Source organism: Synchiropus splendidus, chromosome 9, assembly GCF_027744825.2.
Source record: "Synchiropus splendidus isolate RoL2022-P1 chromosome 9, RoL_Sspl_1.0, whole genome shotgun sequence".
In the NCBI taxonomy this organism is placed as follows: domain Eukaryota; kingdom Metazoa; phylum Chordata; class Actinopteri; order Syngnathiformes; family Callionymidae; genus Synchiropus; species Synchiropus splendidus.
Genome location: NC_071342.1, coordinates 15562850 through 15585637, shown reverse-complemented (window position 1 = coordinate 15585637; position 22788 = coordinate 15562850). Strand labels below are relative to the sequence as shown.

General features: G+C 41.8%; 1 protein-coding gene across 15 annotated transcripts in view; it reads right to left on the bottom strand.

Annotated features, from left to right (window-relative positions):
* LOC128764652 (calcium-activated potassium channel subunit alpha-1) overlaps positions 1 to 22788 on the bottom strand; it is a 152827-nt gene that overhangs the window by 62483 nt on the left and 67556 nt on the right. For all 15 annotated transcript variants that reach the window (XM_053874585.1, XM_053874586.1, XM_053874584.1 and 12 more), the window contains exons 3-5: positions 15834 to 15895; positions 7289 to 7382; positions 6784 to 6895 (exon numbers count right to left, since the gene is read on the bottom strand). In XM_053874585.1, coding sequence (XP_053730560.1) covers positions 6784 to 6895; positions 7289 to 7382; positions 15834 to 15895 — 268 coding nt within the window. The remainder of the gene's footprint in view (positions 1 to 6783; positions 6896 to 7288; positions 7383 to 15833; positions 15896 to 22788) is intronic.

Here is a 22788-nt window from a genome sequence, read left to right as displayed (position 1 = left end):
TTGCATTTCTCCATTCACTCTCAGTCAGATTTTTTATTAACTTAGGTCCCGTGTGGCGGAAGTAGAAGGGCGGGACTTACGCTCCCCATGTACAATGTACAATACATTTTTGGAGGTACATTTTAACATAAAACTCGTCTTCCTGGTTTCAAAATGCATTCATTCATGGCTGGTACAGCATTCTTTCAATTAATATATAGTTTTACTCTGAGGCAACCATTTGTAGTTAAAGGCCACATCAAGTTACTTGACGGGCCAAGCTTGGCCCCCACACCTTCAGTTTGACACAAGCAGTAGACCCAATGTTTCTTTTTGAAACAAGCAACTGCTCTGTCCATGAGCAAAGTCCAAAAACTCTTGATACATTTCAGTAAATTTTTTTAAAAAGTCTTTCACTTTGCCCCTTAAAGAATTGGGCTCCTTGCTTGAAGTAGGTCGTCTATTCTTTCCGTTGCTTTTTTCTGAAATTCGGGAAGCCAAGGCAACAGATTTTGGGAATGACCCGGCTTGAGCGGCTGGGAAAGGGAAGATTGAAAATCCCCTGACGTAACACAACACAATCCTCCACCGTTTGAGCAGAAAAACTCAATGAATTTCTGAACCCTCTGACACGTGCTGGTGTACTAGGAAATCCCCTCAGCACAGAGGCCAAAGCCTCTTTCACACACGTGTCAGCTGGACAGACGCTCATTGAAAAAAAAAAAAAAAAAAAAAAAAAAAAAGAAAAGCCCTCCGCAGCTAATGCCAGCCTGACTTCATTCAGGCATTACGACCAGGGCCGTGTTCTCTGAGTCTCCTGATGCAGCCGCTGGCATCCACAGGAAGCTTTTTATCAGTCAGCAATCTGGAGCGCTTCTTCTGACACAATGCTGCCAGCCTATTCTGCACTAGCAAAGACCAAAGTCTCAACGTCATCCACTTAAACGTTAAAAAAAAAAAAAAATCTCCCAAAAGTATAGCTGGGGAATTTAGTTACAAAACGAAGCAAAGCAATCGGGCAGCTAAATCAAAGAGGCTTAAGCTCAGAGAAACGTGTATTTCCTCTCTAAATGAACACAGAGGCTTCCTGCCAAAGAAAAGCTTCCAGTGCCATGGTTCTATGGAGACGCAGTACATCCAAATTCCACTAGAAGGCAGCAGCAGTTTAGGTTAAAATCACACTTCAGGTGTAGCTCGCTCCAACACTTGGAAAAAGGACAGATTTTCACTTGAATATTCAGACGAAAACGTCGATTTACGAGAGTGGTAGGTTTTTTATTTTTATTTTAATAACAACATCAACATAATCAGTCGATTATATAAATATATGCAATATTATATTCTCTATATTCTATATTCTATTATATTCTCTCCATTCCGTTTTTTAGTAAATAAATGTGCAGCTTTACGCAGTATTTAATAATATTCTAGTCATTTTCAGGAAGCAACTATCAATGATGGAAGACTTAATTATTCATACAAAAAATAATAATAACTTAAAAAGCGGGCGGGGGGGCAGATTTTAGGTAAGGTTTAAATTTGTAGGGAAAATTATCAACATGTGAAATAAAGGCATAGCTTATAGATAAAGATCTCATTGTCTAGGTACATAGCTTGTTTAATATTGATTTGATTTTGTCGCAGTGGAACACATACAATAACGCAAATTAATGATACAATAATGCAAAATTAATTACCATTTCGGATTATATTTTATATAATCAGAATATTTTTTTTCCTTTCAATGACATATTGATTTTCATTTCATAATTATACACTACACTTACAACAATAATGCTTAAATTTTTTTTTTAATTCATTTTAACATTTAACAAGATAAAAATTTCCTGTACTTAAAAAAAAACTCTTTTAGGCTATTATTATCATATATTTTATTATTTCACTCTGTAGATGTTCAGCACTAGCGCTGCTTCTGAAGTCCAAGCCCGCTGCTCTCCAGAAACGTCACTCCTCTTCCTTCAAGTTTCCAGAACAGTCCTGGATGTGATAGAAAGGTGTGAGAGCACTGAGCCACAGTAGTCATTTCAAACAGCCATATGCTAATCCCTTCCTGCTGCCTCTCTGGGGGCCAACACTGCGTTCAAGTTGTTAGAGGAGATTAATTTCTTTTTTTCCAAGCAAGAACTCCACATGGCCTCCGACATTAGCCTCACGTCGCTCTCTCCTCCTCCTCTTTATCAATGTCCAATTTGCAGAAGCAAGAAGAAACATGTCTCTGAACTCAGACTGCGTTTACAGTACTTTCTAAGAGCACATGATAGGGCAGAACCCTCCATCAGAAGCCCATTCTTTAAACCCAAGTGGAAAGAGTGCACTCACACGCAGCCAGGTGTTGCGTAATTACAACGCCTCACACTGCTGCGGTGTGTAATCCAGAAAGGGAAGTGTGAATTAATCTGCTGGGAATACATTGCTCAGTAAACAATCTTAACCACCGCGCCGCCCTCCTCCAACAAAGGCTGTTAAAGCACTCAAGTGAATGAGAAAAGGACCAATTATGGATGAGTTTATTGACTGTTTAAGATCAGTATTGTAACCGTGTCAAGTGTTGTCCAGTATCATTAATCAAACAACTGCGCTTACGCACAACCTCTGAGACTGAACGGCTCTCTGTAGTGAATAGATACAGTAGCGGTAGTACTGCTTATCATAGTACAGAGAGTGTAGCTTCAGTAGAAGCTTACGGTATAGTTGCTTATGTTTTAATGTTTTAGAAATCGAGTAAGCTCACTGAAGAAGCAGCACGGTTCTTAAGTTGAAACAATTATGGTGAAAGCCAAAGTACTACTTGTGCAGTAGTAGCGCTAGAGGTGTATACACAATAGTAGATAATGCAACTAAAGTGATGTTCACAGTGGTGTTTATACTAGTTAGAGAAGCAATTTCCCATTGTATTTTGTCCTAGGAATAATAACTGTAGTACATTTTGTTGTAGTAACATTAGTTGAATTAATAGTGTCAATGGCAGCAGCAGTGTTGTAAAGCAAATTTATGTTTTTTGGAAATAGTTTATGTGAAAGCAGCAGTGGTCGTAGTCGTCATTAAAGCAGTCATAATAAAAGTAGAATAAATGTAGTGACTGTTTCAGTAAGTACTAGAATAGTAGATTTGAACTGCGGTTTTAATAGTATTTATTTTATTTTTATTTTATTTTATTTTGCCAGATATAGTTGCAGAGGAAGGTGTACTGTATAAAAATTAAGAGATGTAGTTGCAGTGATGGAGATAGTAGTAATAGTACTTGCAGTGGAGGTAGGTGTAGTAGAAGTGGGAAAGAAAAACTGGTTGCAGAGACATAAATTTATTTATTTGAAGTTAATGAGAAAGAGTGACATCTAGGTTTTGTAGAAGTAGTTGTGGCAATAGAAATAGTGTACACTGTAGCAACATTACTATCATGCTTATACGGGGTTCATATGGGCATGAAACATAGAGATAGAAGCAGAAGTTTAAAGTCTCATTTGTACCAGTAGTAATATTACAAGTCAAAGCAATAATGGAAGAGGTAACAATAGTCATAGTAGTATATGGAAATTAAGTGTGGTATTTGTGGTAGTGGTAGGAGTTGTAGAGGTAGCGGTGTTAGTAGTAGTTATACTGCAGTCATTGTAAAATGAAGCACCAACATGTACAGTGAAATGTGAATGACACAGTTGACAACAGTGATGGAGGATTATTTATACCCTGTATGTCAGTAATCTAAATGAAATTGTTGCCACGCACACAGCGTTATTTTCGTAGCCATTGCCAATTAGTTACAGGAGAGGGCACGGTATCCTCTTGCCGATCTGCACCCTGTTAATTTTATCAGTGACAGTTTGCAAGAATTTATGTAGCTTTTAACACGTGGAGGAGCGTACAAACAGACTGCAGTTGCGCCAACAAGACTTGAGTTACAGTTATGTTAAAGCTTTGGCTAGCAGAAAATAAACATCTCCTAAAGTCAGCGAGAGAAGCCACCCGATAGGTCCTGGTGAAAATGGGGCCTGGAGTTATGACGTTATGAACACGCATTCAAAGACGCCTTGGTAAAAAGGCGAGCCTCTCCTCGGTTCTCTCAGTGACTGCAGTGGAAGACAGTAGATGTCTAATGGCGTCGGATTATCTCTGCTGAATGTCAAGCAGCATCCAGGCCACCGTTGCTCTCTCTTTCATCATCCTCACCAAGACATCAGAGCTTCCAGAGGATGAGGAGAGAACACCTTACATCATGAGTGCTGCCAGATTAGTTGGCCGCGCCTCATTCTATAGCAACCTGGAGAAGGCATCGCCTCAAAACCGCCACTGTCAGGTTTATGGCTAGAATATGCTGTGCACTCCCAGCTAACTCACCTTGAAAATCTTATTTTCAATAGCTATAACAACGCATCCACAGTATGGCTGCTCAGATTAATTACAGTAGAAACAATAATTACGTTGTTGTTTCGCCAGACTATAAACAGCAATCCATACATTTATCGATTTACCAAGATCATTTGTACCTTTGTTGACACACAATAATGAACATTGATCGGTGTAAATTGGTTAGCTAAAGCCATGTACACTAGGCCTTGCAACCTGGAATCTTCAATCACAAAGAACGCTTGTTCTTGCTTATTCGGGTTCGGGTCGCGGAGGCAGCATTCGGAGCAAGGAAGCCCAAACTTCCTGATCCACACAAACCTCCTCCAGCTCTTCCCGGGGGATTCCGAGGCGTTACCAGGCTCTCCAGCGAGTCCTGGGTCTTCCCCGGGGTCTCCTCCCGGTAGGACATGCCCGGAACACCTCCCCGGGGAGGAGTCCAGGGGGCATCCGGATCACATGCCCGAGCCACCTCAGCTGGTTCCTCTCGATGTGGAGGAGCAGCGGCTCCATCCCGAGCTCCTCCTGGATGACCGAACTCCTCACCCTATCTCGAAGGGTGCGCCCAGCCACCCTGCGGAGGAAACTCATCTCAGCCGCTTGTATCCGCGATCTCATCCTTTCGGTCATGACCCAAAGCTCGTGACCATAGGTGAGGGTGGGAACGTAGATCGATCGGTAAAAGAAAACCTCTAGCTACATTACTGCCCTTAAATATGCCTTACAAAGGAAATATTTTATCAGTATAAATCTGAAGCACCTACCCAAAACATACTGTCGGGCTTAACATGGAGACATCTAGCCAGGCTATGAATGCATATTTACGGGGGAAAAGAATGAGTTCAAAGGGAGTATTTTTGTGCTGCAGTCTAATTTAGGCAGCAATTCTCTGAATGCAGCGGAAAACTAGGGCGTTATGTAATGCAGGTTAGGGTGTTTTCCCAGTCTGCTCACGCAAGAGTGTGTGCTCAGATGTGTACAGTTCCGTGTATTCCGACTCGACCGTGGGCATTTTTAGCGGCACAGCGTGGTATTCCAGGTGCTTAAACACCTTAAAGCAGCAATTACTGATGAATCGCACTCAAACACACACACACACACACAGACTCTGAGTCACTCCTCTCCCCATTAGCCCATCCACTCTGATGGCGTCTGTGTTCCCTGAAACATCAGAGGAACCCTGCACTGTCACTTTCAATGATGAGGGAATGTTGACTGCGGCCCCGAGCAAGAGGGACCTCTGAGACAGACTCACAATGAAGTGAGCGGTGGGGAGGGGGTCGTGTGAAAGAGGGCTGACATGCGAAGGTGGATGGCAAGAAAGGGAATTGGAAACTAAGAAGTACTTTTGGTGTTCATGAATAAATAAAGAGTAGAGTGGTAGGCATAAAAAGATGAAGTGGAGAAGTTTGATTTTATATCAGGCTGCGGCTCTCAAGTGTGTGACACGAGCAACTGCATAGACTCGTTCAGCTGCACAAGGGGGCGACCTACAAGAGACACTAGTAGTATATAAGGTATCGTGAAACACTATTGCAGGGTTGATGAAACACTGTCCTTATTTTCAGAGGCCACTAGATGGCGCTCTTGGTTTAGAAATGATGTGGGGTCTTATTGATTTAGTTCCTCAAGTCCAAACGTTTTACAGCAGACAGTGCCATCTGGTGGCCTTTGAAAATCAGGACACTGTTTCATGAAGCCTCATCTACCCTTCAATACTGTGTGATGAAACCTTGTCAACCCATCGCTTCTGTGCATTTACACAGAAAGGTTCTGTCCTGGCACTGAATGGGAATCTCACCCTCCAAGACCGCGAGATCACAGATAAGATATGATGTATGAGGAGGAAACATGACAACAAGCTGAAAACACAACATTCAACATGTTGAACGTTGGGAAATCCAAGATGGCAGTGTCAACAATGAGTAGCAGTCTTACTTTGTAAATTCGACCTTTTCTTCGCCCTCTTAATCGGTCAGATCGATGGTATGGTTTGCCACATATATATAGAAATGTTTATGTAGTTTAAATCTAAATGTCAACGCTGTACATGGGAACCACAATGCAGACCATGCTAACACTGGCTATTGCTAGCCTGGTCGATGCCTGCAACCCTGTTATGCTTTGGTAACTGGAGCGTGCCATTAGAGCAGAATCCAAAGTTGTTTTAGTACAATGGGTCTTAACTGTTGCAGTGCATTGTGGGACTTGCTTAAAGTGGTGCTTTTCTTGTCACTTACAAAAAACCTTTTGCACCTGCTACTTTCTATGATGCCAGGACAGGATGTTCGTTCATGCATGAGGCAAGGGATTACACATGCATTGCCCTCCTGGCATAGGAATTATCCAACAGACATCAACTGGTTTGGGATGACTTGATGATATTTGAAGAGGTGTTTCCCCAACAGACCACTGTCACCGGCACTGAAGGGGTGGACTTACCGAGCCAGCTTCTGTTCAGGTAGACGGACACAAAGACAGGCGGGACGGTGAAGAAGTCGACCACTGAGTTGACCTCTAGCCAGAACCACAGCTTATCATTAGCCGCAATGAACTGTAAAAAAAAAAAAAGAAATATTTCGAGTTTGATTTATTCAGAGCGTCCTCAAAACACCCCGCTCCTCCATTTTAATGGCAGGCTGTCCCTCCTCCTGCCAACACAGCACCAGGAATCACAAAAGATGCATCCCCGTTGCTGAGTCACGCACGCCGTCGTAAGTAGCTTATGGGTTTATTTATTTATTCATTCATTTGGGCTGGGATACAGTAAAATCACTGGGATGCTATTTTGGTGCGACAGCATTACATAAAGGGACAGATGTGTTATAAATAAGGAGGAAACTAGTGTGTGATTCTGGGACTGGAGGTTGAACATTAATGATTCATGTACACAGCATACAGTTCTTACGTTACGAGAACACAGGGTGGAACAATCACGGCAACTTACCCGCAGGCCGAAATAAAGTAGAAAGAAGACATTGAAGGCCATATCGATCTGTAACGTGAAGTCTTTGTAGAAGTTCTGGCAGGACTCAATTGGACTGGAAAGAAAGGAGAAAGGATGGGTTAAACACTTTCTTCTGTATTTATATGGGAGCTTTTAGTACCTGGCAAACAATTGCAAGTCAACAAAATAGAGACAGCTGAATTACGAAACGCAACTGGCTGGAAAAACATGAGTGAAATACACTAAACACGCGGGTGGTAGGCTAAAGACTAGCCTACTAACAGAGGAATGCAAACTGGACGTGAGACCAAAGATGCTAGCGTTTTAGGTGGTAGCAGACTTTACCACATTCTTCCCAAAAATGAGTATAAATGATACCAAACTGATAAAACGTAGAGTTACTTAGCAGAAGGGTTAGCATCAGCTAGCCATGAGATATGATTAGTTTACAACTCGGGTGTCGATTCAAACAGGAAGTAAGCACTCCGCTTTCGTAGCTGTCACAATGTTCTTTGCCAACTGGGACACAGCTGTGACATCCTTTCCACTACAACGTCCCACTCCCGACCTCACTGGAACACAGCTTTATCCAGTGTGAAAGGAAGGTAGTCTTGACGGAGATTGACGCAAGATATAGTCATAATTTAGGCACCTATTTTACCCTCATTTTGCTCAATGTAAATGACCAATATTTGTTACTGTTATTAAGTTTTACAACATAGCCAGTGGTCCTTAGCTACATGGACACATTCCTCCAACATAGCTAGTACCAAAGCCTTTAAAAGCAAGAAAAATATTTCACCGTACTTGGATAATCACTATTATTTTCCACCTATTGCAGTAGCTAGCCATGCTAACTAAGGCGAAGCCAGAAGAAATAGCACTGGAAAAACGAATGAATGAATGTTTATCGGTTATGGTGAACCACCACAACGTATTGCTGTCTGTGAACCATCGTTCTTTCATGAGTCCCTTGAGGATCGATCAAAGAGATCTGAAAATTGAAAGAGAACTCCAATTAATAGGCAGCGCGAGCGTCACAAATAAATTATTCACTTAGTCAAACACTAATATTTCCACAGATATTGCCTCATGAGAGTGTGAGGCTGCATTCCTCTTTCTGGTTACTGACAATCCATCCTTTGAGTAAAAGCCTATGTGATGACTGACCAGCCTTGCCTGTCATATAATCCATCTTCGTGTTTACCTTGCGATGATTTGCCGTTAGCAATTGACTGCACGCAATAAAGTGATCACAGGCCCTTTGACCAGCTCCGTCGCGGGTCTAAGTAATGAAGTCTCTCGGTGGGAAAATGATAAATATTCAGCGTGATGCTGCTACAGGCAACCTTAGGGAACATATCTGACGGATCTGAAACAGAAGCCGTGTATTTAAATGAAGGGTATGGAGCACATGGGAGCATGACGAATGAAGATTGGAATTACTGAATAAACAACCCCCCCAGATATAGACACGTACAGTTTAATCATTCCCCACGTCAACTATCATGCCACATGACAACCCACCGCGATGGTTGACTGAATCCAGACGAATTGCTCCAAGACGATGACCCAACCTCCAATTCATGCGGTTTATCTCAAGCGTACCCTGGGGATACGCGTGATCTTTGTCGTGGTAAAACCACGTCCCATGACCAAGATAATTGGAATGAGTCTGTGTCTGCAGAACTTTTCTATTCGGCTGTTTTTTTTTTGTCGAGCAGCAGGGGTTAATTTGACCATGACCTCTGAGAGAAGCTAACATTGATCCGTCCTGAATCTTCAATTATTCACTCAAACACTAGCAACCAGCCTTCAAAACATCACAAGCACCATGAATTATGTATCCAGCCTGCATGACTTTATTATTTCAAAGTCCATTTTTCCCCCCGTATATCACGATGCCCAGGACGAGAAACTTCATATGAAAACACTTAGCCCAACTGGAAGAATGAACTCATGCACACAGATGGTGCACACTGAAGACACCATTTGGAGAGGTCACTGTTGCACTTCCCCTTGGGCCCAGTCCTGGCCTATTTCTAAATCAACGCTCATCTGCAGTCATGTGACCTATAGCAGTCGGATCATATGGTATGGCATGTCAGGGACAGCAAGAGCTTGCTCTAAAAACGTCGACAAATTCTGTAAAAACGGCAAGAACTCACTGAAATTGTTGAGCACAACGTCATTAGGGGTTCAAGCATGAGGTGTGCTCAGATATTTCTGGACGTGGCAATGATGATTCCAGTCGAGAAGTCAACTGTGGTGTATTATGAGACAATCCGGTTCCGCATGTTGCAAGAAATCAAGCAGAGCCATGTCAGACCCATCATGGAGAAAAGGTAAACAGCCCACTGCTTTGAATAATACTCTGGTTTTATAAATGCACCTCATAAAAAAGGCATATCAATTTGTGGTTTACGGACTACAAAGGCCCATTTCTCTACATAGGAATCCGTGCGGAGCCTTCCGTCTGTGCTCTGCATTCAATTCGTCCGTATTTCCACAAAGCTCATGGACACAGACCAAAGGAAGCAGTACCACTAGAAATCATGGGGGCAGTGTTGCTGTTACTAACCGATATGTGGCTCAAATGGGACACGATGTCATAACAATGGTGGAAATTCTCTGTCCTCCAAATGCGATATATGTAATAGCCTCACCGACCACCGCCTCCAACAGCGCTGTCTCCATTTTCCTCTTTTGTACAAGAGGTACATTATCAATACTACTTCCAAAGTCGACAGGTTTGTTTGGGAGTTTTTCGTTATCGAACCAAAACTTAAAGAACTTTTGTCTGAGGGCTGCTCCCCTGGTGGATATATTGGTTATTGCACTGGACTGAGTCCAGATAAGTCCGATTTTTGAATTCTAGAAAATCTAAATGTTGCATCAAGCGGCAACACCACAAAGGTGCTCCTGCAAAGACACCTGAATTCATTGCTCCACATAAGCAAGTCAACTGAGAAACAACCAATTTTATTACTATTATTATTATTAGTAGTAGTATTGTTGTTATTATTGTTATTATTGTTAATATTATAGATATCCAGTGTTCACCATGCGATTACTCAGAATTAAAGGGTGTTCATAAGGCAGTGGGCAGAAGAGAGGGGAAAAAAACAAAGCCGTTTAAGGGAAATGTTAAATGCCAATTTTCTACCTGCAGATATCTGTATGGCCTGAGGCTTGAATTTAAATCTAATCAATGAGAACATCTCGTTTCTTTTTTACATCTAATTGTAATTCGTTTTCATCCAAAATGAAGCTCAAAAGTACGCTGGAAATTAAGTCGCTGCATTGTTCCCATAAATCATTGGATTGAAGACAGGAAAGAGGCTTTTGGCAACATCTGGATGAGCCAGTGCTCTTATGTGTTTCCCACTGTTGGGGTTGAATGATCAGTCTTTTGAGTAAGAGCACCATAGTTACGTGTCTTTTTTTTTTCAAACAAACAAGGTGCTTATGGACGTCTCTGTGGCTGCCTCATGATGGAGACAAAGGAGACACTCAGTGCGTCTGGGTAAACAGCTTGTCTACAGCAACTTCATTCATAGAGGTGGTTTTAGCATCAACATCAAAGTAAACAGAATGTAACGTCGGTCAATCTGCCATTTCTTGTTGTTACTCCTGAAGGCCAAATTTAACTCGTAGATCTCAGTGCTTGGTGTCAAAATGTCAGGATAAATTGAAGCCTCTCAGCATGACAAGGGTTCACAATCCGAGTAGCTCTCTTTGAAGCACAAATATATTCACTTTAGCATCTCTCATTGCTCTACCTGCTCGATCAGTTTCTTCATTGACAAGGCTGGATAGCAGACAGCTTCATTTCTGTCTTCCATTGTTGGGATGCAGTCATCTAGAGGCCGGAGGCTTTCGCCCTGGCTGTCTGGAAATCCACTGAGGGAGTGGATATTCTATTGATTTTCCACAGAAAGGATAGTTTTCTATCGAAATACTGCGTCGTAGTACTGTGATTTTATTAGTAAATGTGGCATCGGTGATGTCATCTTCAAGCAGCATGTGTTTATTTCAGGACATAAAACACTGCCTCACGTGAACCTCCTGTGACCAGACAGTCTGCCGCTGGAAAACCAAAGCAGACAGGTAAATCTAATTCATTCACACAAGGGCACAGGGCGATGTGCTAAAAATAGCCGCACACACCTTCACTCAGTCAGCCAGCCATTGGTTGGAACACGACCTTGCTCAGCCACAGGAGCGATGATCAAGGACGACCACTGAGAACACGCCGCCCAAGGCATCTCACCGCATCTGAGTCAGTCATAATACTCCAGAAATGTCGAACTACAGTCCAGCAATTACTCATAAAGATAAAGCCAACATATAGCTATATATGAAAATGAACCGTCAGCGTACCTGTCTCACATGCCATGCCACAGCTCCCCGTGGGAGACGGGCCGGGGTTGGCACTTGAATAATTGATTTAGGTCAAGGCACCATTCTAAAATAAAATGCTTTAGCACCTACAGCCTGATGAGCAACTGAAGCTTCGGCGCTTCTAAAAATAGCACACTTTTTTTTTCATCCGAATGCAAATGACTTGCATCCTGCCTCAAGTGTTTCCTCTCCACACAAGAAAATGATTTATTCCGGAGTGTCAGGGAGCAGTTTTTAGCTCCAGATAGTAAACATGATTTACATATCGGGGGAGAGCTGGGGGTGAGGAGGGCTTAGAAATCCAGACAGCAATAGGGAAGAATGTTTAAGGATCTATCGAGCCCGTCTAAAAGCTGCTGCTCCAAACTTTACATGATCCCAGTTGGCTTTTTACTCTCTAAAATTTTAAATCACCACCTGAACCCATTAGACACTTCAGCCGTCCGGTGTGTAAAAGTCACAAGAGGAAATTAAAGGCAATTTAAGCAGATGGGTGGAAATGTTTTAGCCTCCCAGCTTATAGCCGTTTTTAAACACCTCTGCCCCGGAGTTCACCGAAATTCTTAAAAAAAATTTTAAAAGGCACAAATCCACTTAGGTTTTATTAATTTCATCAGGGATTATTAAGTGGACTGGCTGAGAGTAGAGTAGGTCATGCTGCGCTTTGGTCTAAAAATAGCCCCCTTTTCCCCATCACTGTGGGATATCGCACTGCTGCACAGCAAAAATGGCAGCTCCAAGGCGACTTCTAGCTTGGAGGAAGTGTGCTGGGATCAAATCTGCTTCTCCAAGAGAGAACGTTGGGAACTTGTCTCTGCAGCAATTTAGTAAATTAGCCGTCGATTAGCGCGTTTGCATTCTCAGGATGGAGAAACCGCAGACACGCTCGGGTCCATGGCAGGAAGTTGTCCAAAACAGCAATTAAACTGTGGGCGTTAGAAGGAAAGAGGTTAGATGTTAACAAACACTGCGCGCATATGTGAGCGACCCACTCTACGCCTGTCTGGATGTTACCCCTTTTTACCATGCGACTACTGAATGGTTAATGAGGTGCATCGAGTGTGGTTGTTGTGAATGTGGTCAGAGTTTTTGTGAGTTTGTGGTTGGAGCAGGCGCTTGAGGTTGTGGTGGCTGTAACAGTGGTTCCAGAGACAGAGACAGCTGTCAAGGCTGCATTAGATGCGGTGTGTTGTGGAGGTTCATGTTGTTGTTGACGCTGTGGTTGTTGTTTCTTTCTTGTTGGTGGTGCATGCTGAGGTTGTAGTGGTGCCAGAGTTGGATGTAGTTATCGATGTTCTATGGCTGGCTGTGCAGGTTATGGTTGTTAAGTGGGATAAGGTTTGTTGAAAAGGTTCTTTTGGGGTTGGATTTTGTCCTAGTTGGACCTGCGGAGCAAGTGGTAGCAGTTGAGATTGTGCTGGCAGTTGTGATGGAGGGTTTTGAGGTGAGGTGATCGTCATTATTTGGATTGATGGATGTGTTATTTCTACTGTCCGAGTGTTGGTCATCTTTGTGACACAGTCCGCAGTGTTGTGTATTTCCAGCGTTAGCAGCAGTTGACATTGTGTATGTTAAGTTTGTGGTGCTTGCGATAGTAGTGGCTGCTCATTATTGTTGAGATACTTGCTGTAGTCAGGTTGTGACATTTCCTCTTTAAGTAGCGAAGGATTTACACATGTACACACCTTCATAGCGCTGTAAAACACAATACCAAATTACTTATAACTGCCTTCCTGCTTTACCGTTCAACACTTGTTCCTCAGCCCCCTTTCTCACTTTACTCCTTTAGTGAGTCATGAGCGAATGTTTTGCCGACATTGGCTGGCCACTCATGATACGGTCTGTGGCTGAAGACGATGGTAATGGGCAGAAAACACATGTGAGCATTTAACGTGACGGTGCAAGAGTGGAGCGCTTGCACTGGATGAATATAGAAACAGAAGTGGGGCAAGAACAAGGGCATCCCTTAGAGCTAGCAGCGACTGCCCTACATTCCTGCTTATCGGCGAGATGAGAGCACGGAGGAGAGCGGTGAAGGCACGGAGGACGGACCGAGTTATTAAAGTGGATTCGCATGTGGGTGGGAGACGACTTTGAGTCTTGCCAATGGAAACACGTGCGGGTGGAATAGCTGCGTCGTGATTGTGCAACGTGCAGATTGGTGATAGAGCAGCACATTGCAAAAACAAACAGACGGATTTTGCCCTCAGATGACTGAAGATTCATCCCAGTCACTCACAAACAGCCCTCGCAACAGCATGATTGTTGACAGTTATGCTTTGAAATACACACATTCACTTATAGCACATTCAACTCATCTGCTAAGCCAGAACCTTAGTATATACCACTTCCAGACTTTTGGTTATTACAGTGCCATTTTTGAGCCCTAGCATTGAGAGAGTTTCTTGGTGCAGTATTTCCAATGACATTTTATGACGCCCCATGAAACAATTTTGCCCATTTGGGACAGTTGTCTCTGTGTAAATCTGACATTTATTTTTCAATCCTTGCGCAGATAACAATTTATGGAAAGATTCCAATCTCAAGCGAAATTACTCACATTGACAGTGCTTCTCGAAGCCATTAACATTTAGCACCAAGCACACCGCAGATGTGATTAAGAGGATGTGAGGAGAATAGACAGCGACTGATAAACACGTTTCATTGTATTAAAAACACAGTTTTTCAAGATTGTCCTTCACAGTCTTTTGGTTGAGCCTTGATTCCTGTTTGGAGCCCGTGGGGTCCAGAGTTATGTGGCCAGTGGATGCTGTATCAAATAGATTGTAGCAGACCGTAAAATAAGCCCAATATATCTTCATCGGCGAGCAAGCGGGAAAGATTTACTGTCAGGGCAAATTGTGAAATATTGAGCACATAAAGGTCCCCAGCTGTTGCAGAGGCACAAGCTGGAGGTTAGGGTCACTTGGTGGAATTAGACAATTCATTTTCGACATGTCACAGAATGAAATCTATACCCATTTCGTTTTGAAAGGAAGTTTGAGGGAAGAGAGTTAACCTGATCCCTTAAATTCACTCGTGCACTACCGCAGTGAAACATACAGCTGTTTGTCAACCAAGTACTGCTGTGGTGCCAATCAAGGAGCATATTCTATGATCTGACAATGAAATATGAACATCTCTGGATCTTTTTTTGAAAAGTGAAAAGGAAAAAAAAGTCACAAAAATCAGCAAAAAGGCAGGAGGTGGAAATATGTCATTGTTATCAGGTAGAACCATGCTACAAGCATGATTTGTGCAATATTTGAAGCTTATTTCTGCTCAATTTCCACCATATTAATCCTAATATATATGGCAAGAATGCTTTAGTATTAGTAACACTGACAGAAATGAGACTTAGGGACACAAATTCAGTTCACAAACATCGTCTAAAGGCAACAACTCTATACCAAACTCGGAGGTTTACAAGTCATGGTAAGTGTAAACGTTAACATAAACATCTTGGTTTTTCATGTTACGTCTCAGCCAGTGCACTTACTTCTTCAGAGAACATGTCACAAGTTCTGAGATAAATTTTAAATTTAGATTTGTAAATAAATTCATGGAAAAAGTCGTCTATAGTTAGATCTTTGATGGTAATCCAACGTGCTAAACATAGCTTTAGCGCTTGCAGAGGATGACAACAACATGAGTCATATGGAAGAGAAACATGTACCTTTATACTTATACCTGTTATACTTCTGTATTTTAGGGGGAAAATATAGCTATATCCTAAACGCTAGATTGAAGTCAAGATAGAGTGAGCGTGGCTCTTGTGGAAAACGGACAGATGCCAGGGCTGCAATTTGTCTGTGGGTGGCTGCCAAGTGAAGATACACACAGCTGACAATAAACAGAACAAGATCCCAAACACCAGAGTATCAGCCTGCCTCTGTTGCCATGGCAACTGACAGGCCTCCCATTGACAAATTCTCAGATGCAGATGTGTCGTGTTTTTGTGCGAGGAGTCTTGCGAGCTTTAGTGGGGGAGTAAATTGGTGCATTTGCATCTCAGAGACGGCATCATGTGCAGATGAGTAAGGGCGCACGTGCAGCCGTCATTCACACACAACGAGGAGTTTCAAGCATTCTCACGTGTGAGGTCAAAGAAAGTTGGAGGAAGACACGGGGTGATACTTACTCTGATGAATCTATGAAGTATATCCCAAGGGCCCCGATACTCAACGCAAACACCAACACCACCTAGGATGACAGAAAAAAAAAACAGTTATTACACATCAATACCGCGTGTACTTACATAAATTCACAAAGTTCAGCCGCCGTACTCAGCCGGACACAGTGTCTAGTTACTGCACGTCGGACAAAAAAGTTTGCGTTGAATAATGAATGTCGACCTCAGTGTCAGCAGATGGAGCCTGTTGACAGAGGGCAGTGTAAGACACCATTGTCATTGGCCGCAGTGAAAGGACAAACACATCTGTAGCGCTGCATCGAGAGCGACAATGTGTTCGGAGCGCGGATAGAATCCAGGCTATCGAGTGGCGACATGTTCTCAGATGCACTCACTGAGTCAATGTTTACATGGCGTTTAGTAGGCCGCATCCGTGTCACTGGCAATATAGAGTTAGGAGAGTGAACTAGGGGAAACTTCTACGTATCTTAACAATAGCACCGACCTTACATCCAAAAAGCCTCTTTAAAACTGAATAATAGGAGTGTTATATAAAAGTACAGCCCACCAAATGCTGTCCGATCCAGCAGCAGAAGAGTGAGTACGCAAACACAAGTCCCCTCCGATCATTTCGTGAAGCCGATCTTCCGGCTGGCCGAGCATCGTCCATTATTGATGATGGGAGCTTGATTACTTTCATGCAATAATCTTCTGGATTGAGCTGGGAGACAATGTGGTCCAGGTATTATGCAGACACCCCCGCTGCTTTGCATTTTTAATGGCTTCACTACTTGATTGGAGAGCGGCGATGGGTGATGACCCAAAGTCGGATAATAGGGGGCGAAACAAAGGAAGGGCAGATGAAGAGCCGCCGCTACAGGTCCCTGCTGTGACATCCAGCTTTCTGCTTTCAGTGCTTACATGTATAAAACTGGCAGTTTTATCAGAAAAACTATGACCAACTGAAGCTGAAGACAGGAAGTCTGAAAAGACTTTTGGTTATCGGAGGATACGTTTTGCGCAGACTAGTTGACTGACACATCAGTTGGACTTCCTCAGCAGCGACTCCTCACAACACAAACACTATCGTCATATTCACCTGCATATGAATCAACTTTTTGGTTGTTGTTGCCAACTGTGCTCTTCTATTTTTGGTCAAATATTGCAAGTAAGTGTTCACAGATCCACATCAAAATTTCACTCACTCACTGATAGAGTCACCTGAGTGCATCACCTCTGAACTCCACTTGCTTCACTAGCTTCCTGTCCAACGATTCATCTCACTTTAAATCCTCCTGATCACTTTAAAGCCTTCTATAACCACCTACCTTTCCGCATGTCCTTATCCCTCACAATCCCTCCTATAGTCTTCAGTCCTCAACTTTCTGAACCCACAAACAGGGGCTGTGTATAGAGCCTGGGATCATCGAAACTCATGGCTCCCCCTGAATCTTTATTGATTTAATTCACTCAGATGTTCTATGTTTTTTTGTTTAGACTCTTTCAGTTTCTATAGAACAATATAGAACGGTTATATGTCCGGTTAAGAAGGAATGCACAGTCCAGCACAAGACAAAAATCTGAATCAAATATAAAGACGGATAAATAAATGATCAGGAAGTGGAAAGGTTGTGTGCTCAAGACAGAAAACTGGATGGATGGAGGGAAAGATCAGCAGCCAGAGGTCGGTTGGTAAAAGACAGAGCGGTGGACAGCGATGAGGTGATAAGACGCGTCATCATCTTATTCTGACCCAGTTATTCAGCTGTGAAAGCCCGTTTTCCCATCCCCCGACCTCGGTCCTTCTCTAACCCACTCTCCACAATGAAAAACTGTCAAAACCCACAATAACACAAAGATAACCCAGCGAGCTGCTGCCACTGTAGATCAGCAGCACTGCCAGACTCGGGGTGAACCTACAGGAATAAGAATAGCAGAGGGGCATTCCCAGTGCACAAATAGGCCGGAATGAAAAAAGGAACTGAAATGAAAAAAGAATGTAATTTTTCTGGTAAAAGTTTTTTTTCATATTTTAATATTTTTGTTTTTGTTCGTTTCTGTTGGGTGGGTCCATAAAATGCGTCATGAATCACCACAATTAAAAAATTTGTGATGGCCACAAAAGACAATAAAAAAGGTTTTCTATTTAAAAAAATGTAAAAATCAAGTGAAAGGGAAAATTAAAACGTAACAAATGAATATAAAAAGAGAAATTAAAACAGTTGAGTAACTATTGAATATTATAATATTATAAAAAAGGTTAAAAAAAACACTTTTAAGACACGCTAACACAATACAAAGAAGTTTTAAGAAAAAATTAACCTCCAAAGCAACAGAATAGTTGGTTTGCACAACAGCAATGCGACTTGTCTCTTCCTAATAGCCATGCAGGTTCTCACTGGTGTATTCTCTCTAAATTTAAAGTGCTAAGCTAAATGTGTCAGATGTTTTTCCGAGGTGCACTTTAGCAAGGCTGCAAGGGTAAAATAGGCCAGCGACAAACCGGGTGTGCATGTGTTGGCGTGTGTGTGCATGAGCCTTTCAGTGTCTTCCAGGTTTCGGGTTGCAGGCTAAAGGTAGTCGCTCTCAGATGTCACCAGCAGAATTGTAAACACATAATAACGCTAAGTTACGCGTATAAACACACGTGCGGGTCAGACGCTCTCAACTGGTTTGGCAGGCGAGGAGTATTTGGAGATCTCACCAGCTGTAAAACTCAGCCAAAATCTTACATGAGACGCTCACGTACACTTGATATCTAATTTAATGGTTTCCTGAGTCCATCCAGAGCAGCAGCGGACAAGGACAGGACAGGACAGTCACAGACAGGAAGGCCGGTTTCTAGCTAGTGTTCATCCTTGTCTTCAAAGACAAATAATGTACTTTTTAAATATAGATTTTCAGATATTATATATATTTTTTATATACTGTATTGTTTGTTTGTGTGACTAATTTACCCGAATAATAATAATAATTTTATTAATAAATAATGAATAATGTATTCACCACATACAAAAAAGAATATATATATATATATATATATATATATATATATATATATATATATATATATAAAAGAGGGAAAACATGATGTTTAATGCAAAAAAAAATGGCACCTTACTTTTGTTCTTTAAAATAAATTAATAAAATTGGTGGACTTTATTTATCATAATAAGTAATAAATAATAAGAAAAATGTTTTTCAAAAAATTCCTCAAAACACATATTTTAAAAAAAGAATACAAAAATGGTATGTAATGTGACGCTCAAATTAGGTTAAAATAAATTAAAAAATAAGCAAAATAAGGGAAAATATGGAATTGCTTCAGGATTTAATAAAAAAAAAAAGACTCATGTGGCAGTAATGAACTATCACATTATAAATACACCATTTAAATAACATTGTGAGAAACTCGACTCCTTCAACAAGAGAGAGACCTCTGTCATATTAAGAGCTCCTGGTTTCACTTATGACTGAAGCAGAGAATCCAAAAGCCAATTCAAAGTTCAACCTTGGGGTCTTGCAGCAGCAGAGCCTCATCTTGTCACAGAAGTCCATTAATGATCTTACAAACAAAACCGTGTGCAAAATATTGATAAGGTTTCAAGCCACGGGGCTTCGGGAGCGAGTCAAGTGTAAACTCATTTACATGATGCTGTAACTGAACTTCCAAGGGCCGACATCAGAGGCCGGGAAGCGAATCGCCTTTGGCCTTCAATCACAGTGATGTATCAAACAATTCCACTGGAGTCAACATTTCACAGGTTCTTGGAGATAACATAACAGGACACTCCCGGTAGGAAAGCGCAAATCTAAGTCAGAAATGGGCAGCTTGAGAGAAAGCAGGATCATTTATCCTTTCAGCTGCAGCGAAAAGCCAGGAGAGATATACGTTTGATGCCTTGGCCAGATTTGAGGAGTCTACAGCCAACAAAAAAGAGCTTGGCCAACAACTGTGTCTGTTTTATTTTTAACTGTGAAATACATACAAACGTCTTCTGCAGTCAAGTTATATTTTTGGTGTGAAGGAAAAAAGCTCAAGCCTCACAGTACCTCTGCTGTTGATATCTTCCATAGCATTGCAGTGCAATGCAGCACGTGTAACATGCCTTTCACATATGCAGCATATGAGGTTAGCCTATGCTAAAATCGCTAGTACTGTCACGGGAATGAATCCATTGTGACATTTGCTGCTTTAATCTAACAGCATTTAAGCTTTGCTTTTAAGGCTTAAAGGTTAATGCACGTGCAGATCAGGACTACAAATGCTGCATGCTGCATGTGGACAAGCAAGTACTGTGAGGGACAGATCCAGTGCTGCAGATGAGCCGCTGAGATGAGGAGATGATGTGGCGAGGTAGTTGTGTCGTGATAAATTGTTGCCAATAAAAATGTAACAAAAAAATATATCTATAACAAAAATATATATGTATAAATGTAATTAAAGAGGGAAACCTGTTGTTTAATGCAGCAAAAAAAAAATGCATGTGCTCAAATGGTATATTCCCTTTGTCCTTAAAAATCGATGAATCAAATTGGTGGACTTTATTAATCATAAAAAAATTATACAAAATTTTCCTTAAAATAGAAATTTTTAAAAAGAATATAAAAATGGTGATGACACTGAAATTAAAGTAAGTGTAATTAATAATAAATATCACAACAAAAAAAAAGAGAGTAAAGTGAATTGCTTCAGAATTGAATAAAAAATTTATTTAATTTAATAAATACAATTTTATATTGACTTAAGTAGTGTGAATTAACAAACATATTCTAGCGTGAAGTAATGTTTTTAAGAAATATAATATCTACACTAATATTCTTCATGATTCTTAACAACAACGTATCTCTTGTTGAGAGTTGCTTGTGTGACATTATGATCCCGAAAGTGTGACCATGCTAGTGAACTCACCATCTGGCAGCGGCAGCAGTCGTAAACTCGGAAAAACAGAGCTGATTTATTGATTTCCAAATGCAATGCGCTTTGTTGAGACAGTCATTTATGTTAGCGAAGCATCAAATGCCACTCCGGAGTTTGCTGGCTCATTAAACTGTCACAATGTTTGCGCTGTGGAACAAACATCGATGACACAAGTTTGCTTCCATAACAACCTCTCCATTCATACAGCATTTACAGTCGTACACGAGAAACGTCTGATTTCTCAGCTCAGGACGACAGGCGCACTTGTGTAAATGTGAACAAATGAAGCCTTATCCACACATCATGTCACGTAGTAGCCACCTCATCGTTCTCAGGAGGGCGCCAGACGGCGATGCAGGACAAGGTATGATCTGACATTCGGCATGAAAAACACAATTGGTATTCGAGCCACACGAGAACTGCAGTTTGGATTACGAAGGAGAGACTGACAGGGTTTTAACAGAATGATTCCAGTGAACAAAGCTTTAGATACGAGGCCTCGAGAGCTGGGGACTGTTCAGAACTTTGCGATTCAATTCTCAGTTCTCATACAATGAGAGTACCTTGTTCATGTGTTATATGTCAACATACATTAAAAAACAAACACACAAAAATAATTTGTCCATATGGAGTACCGAAGTGTAGATCACTGGGCATCGTTCACCAGCGAGTGTGGCATAGTTAGACTCTCGGTTCAGCTGGATAAAAATGACTTCATAGCAATCCATGATGAATAATGGAGAAAACACACAACACAACTTTAGTTTAAATCTTAACATGGTGAAATGCTGAACTGGTTCCACAACACTGCTCCCGCCTGTGGCGATCAATGATATTTAAAATGCTAAAAAGGTATCAAATTAAACAGAGAAAATAAATGATGGGTGGTAATCTTTGCCAAGTTCTTTCTCACTCAGCTCCGAGCCAGAAAGCAGCACTCTTACTTCCCGATTATCCTGAGCATTCACTCTGGGTCGAGATCCAAGAATAATTTTATTTAAATCTAGTATTTTAAAAACTGTGGTAAAGTTACGGGACCCACCCGTCAGACATTTGAACTGGCAAAAGTATAGCAAAGTCTGACAAGCAGCAACAAGAAGGACAAGTCTTGAAAAGTGATGAGCACAGTGATGATACAGCACACGTCATTCAAAAATCTACTAAGCTAGCAAGGAATCAAAATACTCCAAGTATAACCGTGATGTCAGGTTGCAGGCAGTTTGTCGACCTGTTCCCAGCCACGATCGTCCCTTTGAGTATGTTAGTATTTCAGGACAAAGTCACGACTGCTGTCTACAGCCGGATGATGTGTCCTCATGTCATCCTCCATTTTTATCTCCCCCAACTCACTTCATCAACTGGATTAACCACTGGAAGTAGAGCACAAAAGCTCAAGGCACAAGATCGTGTTAATTATAGCAGCTGAAGAACTTTTCCAAACCTTTTATTAAAGCACTTCTCTGATCATGTCGGTCTACTAAACAAACACGTTGACATCAATAATAAATGTTAACTGCAAAAGCTAACACAAAATATTCACTTATTTATAAAGATTATAAAGAAAAAATGAGTACAGTGGTACCTCGGTTCCCGACCACAATCCGTTCCAGACGGCCGTTCAAGAAGCGATTTCTTCAAAATCTGATTTGATTTTTCCCATTACAATGAATGGAAAAAGAAATGATGCGTTCCAAGCCTTAAAATAGGCTTTTGTAGGAGTGAATGTAGAGTGTGTGCTGCAGGTGCGCTGTTCCTCTATGTGTGTGGCCGCTGCATGTGGGAGGGGTTGCCGAGTGAGTGACGTCTCTCCAGAAGTGAAGAGGTGCCCGGTGCGTGTCCAGCTCTGAATGTGCGCTTCTGTGCAGTTTGGCTGTGACAAAGTCATAAACCAAGTCACGCTCTGTCCCAGACTCGCCTCATCCCTGTCCCAGCTCCAGCCCACAACAGGACATCAAACCCTGGAGTGTGCGCTCCAGCCTCGGAGGTGTGGAGAGCGAGCACCTCCCCTGTGACACTCTACCACGGTCCAGTGTGGAGACAGGA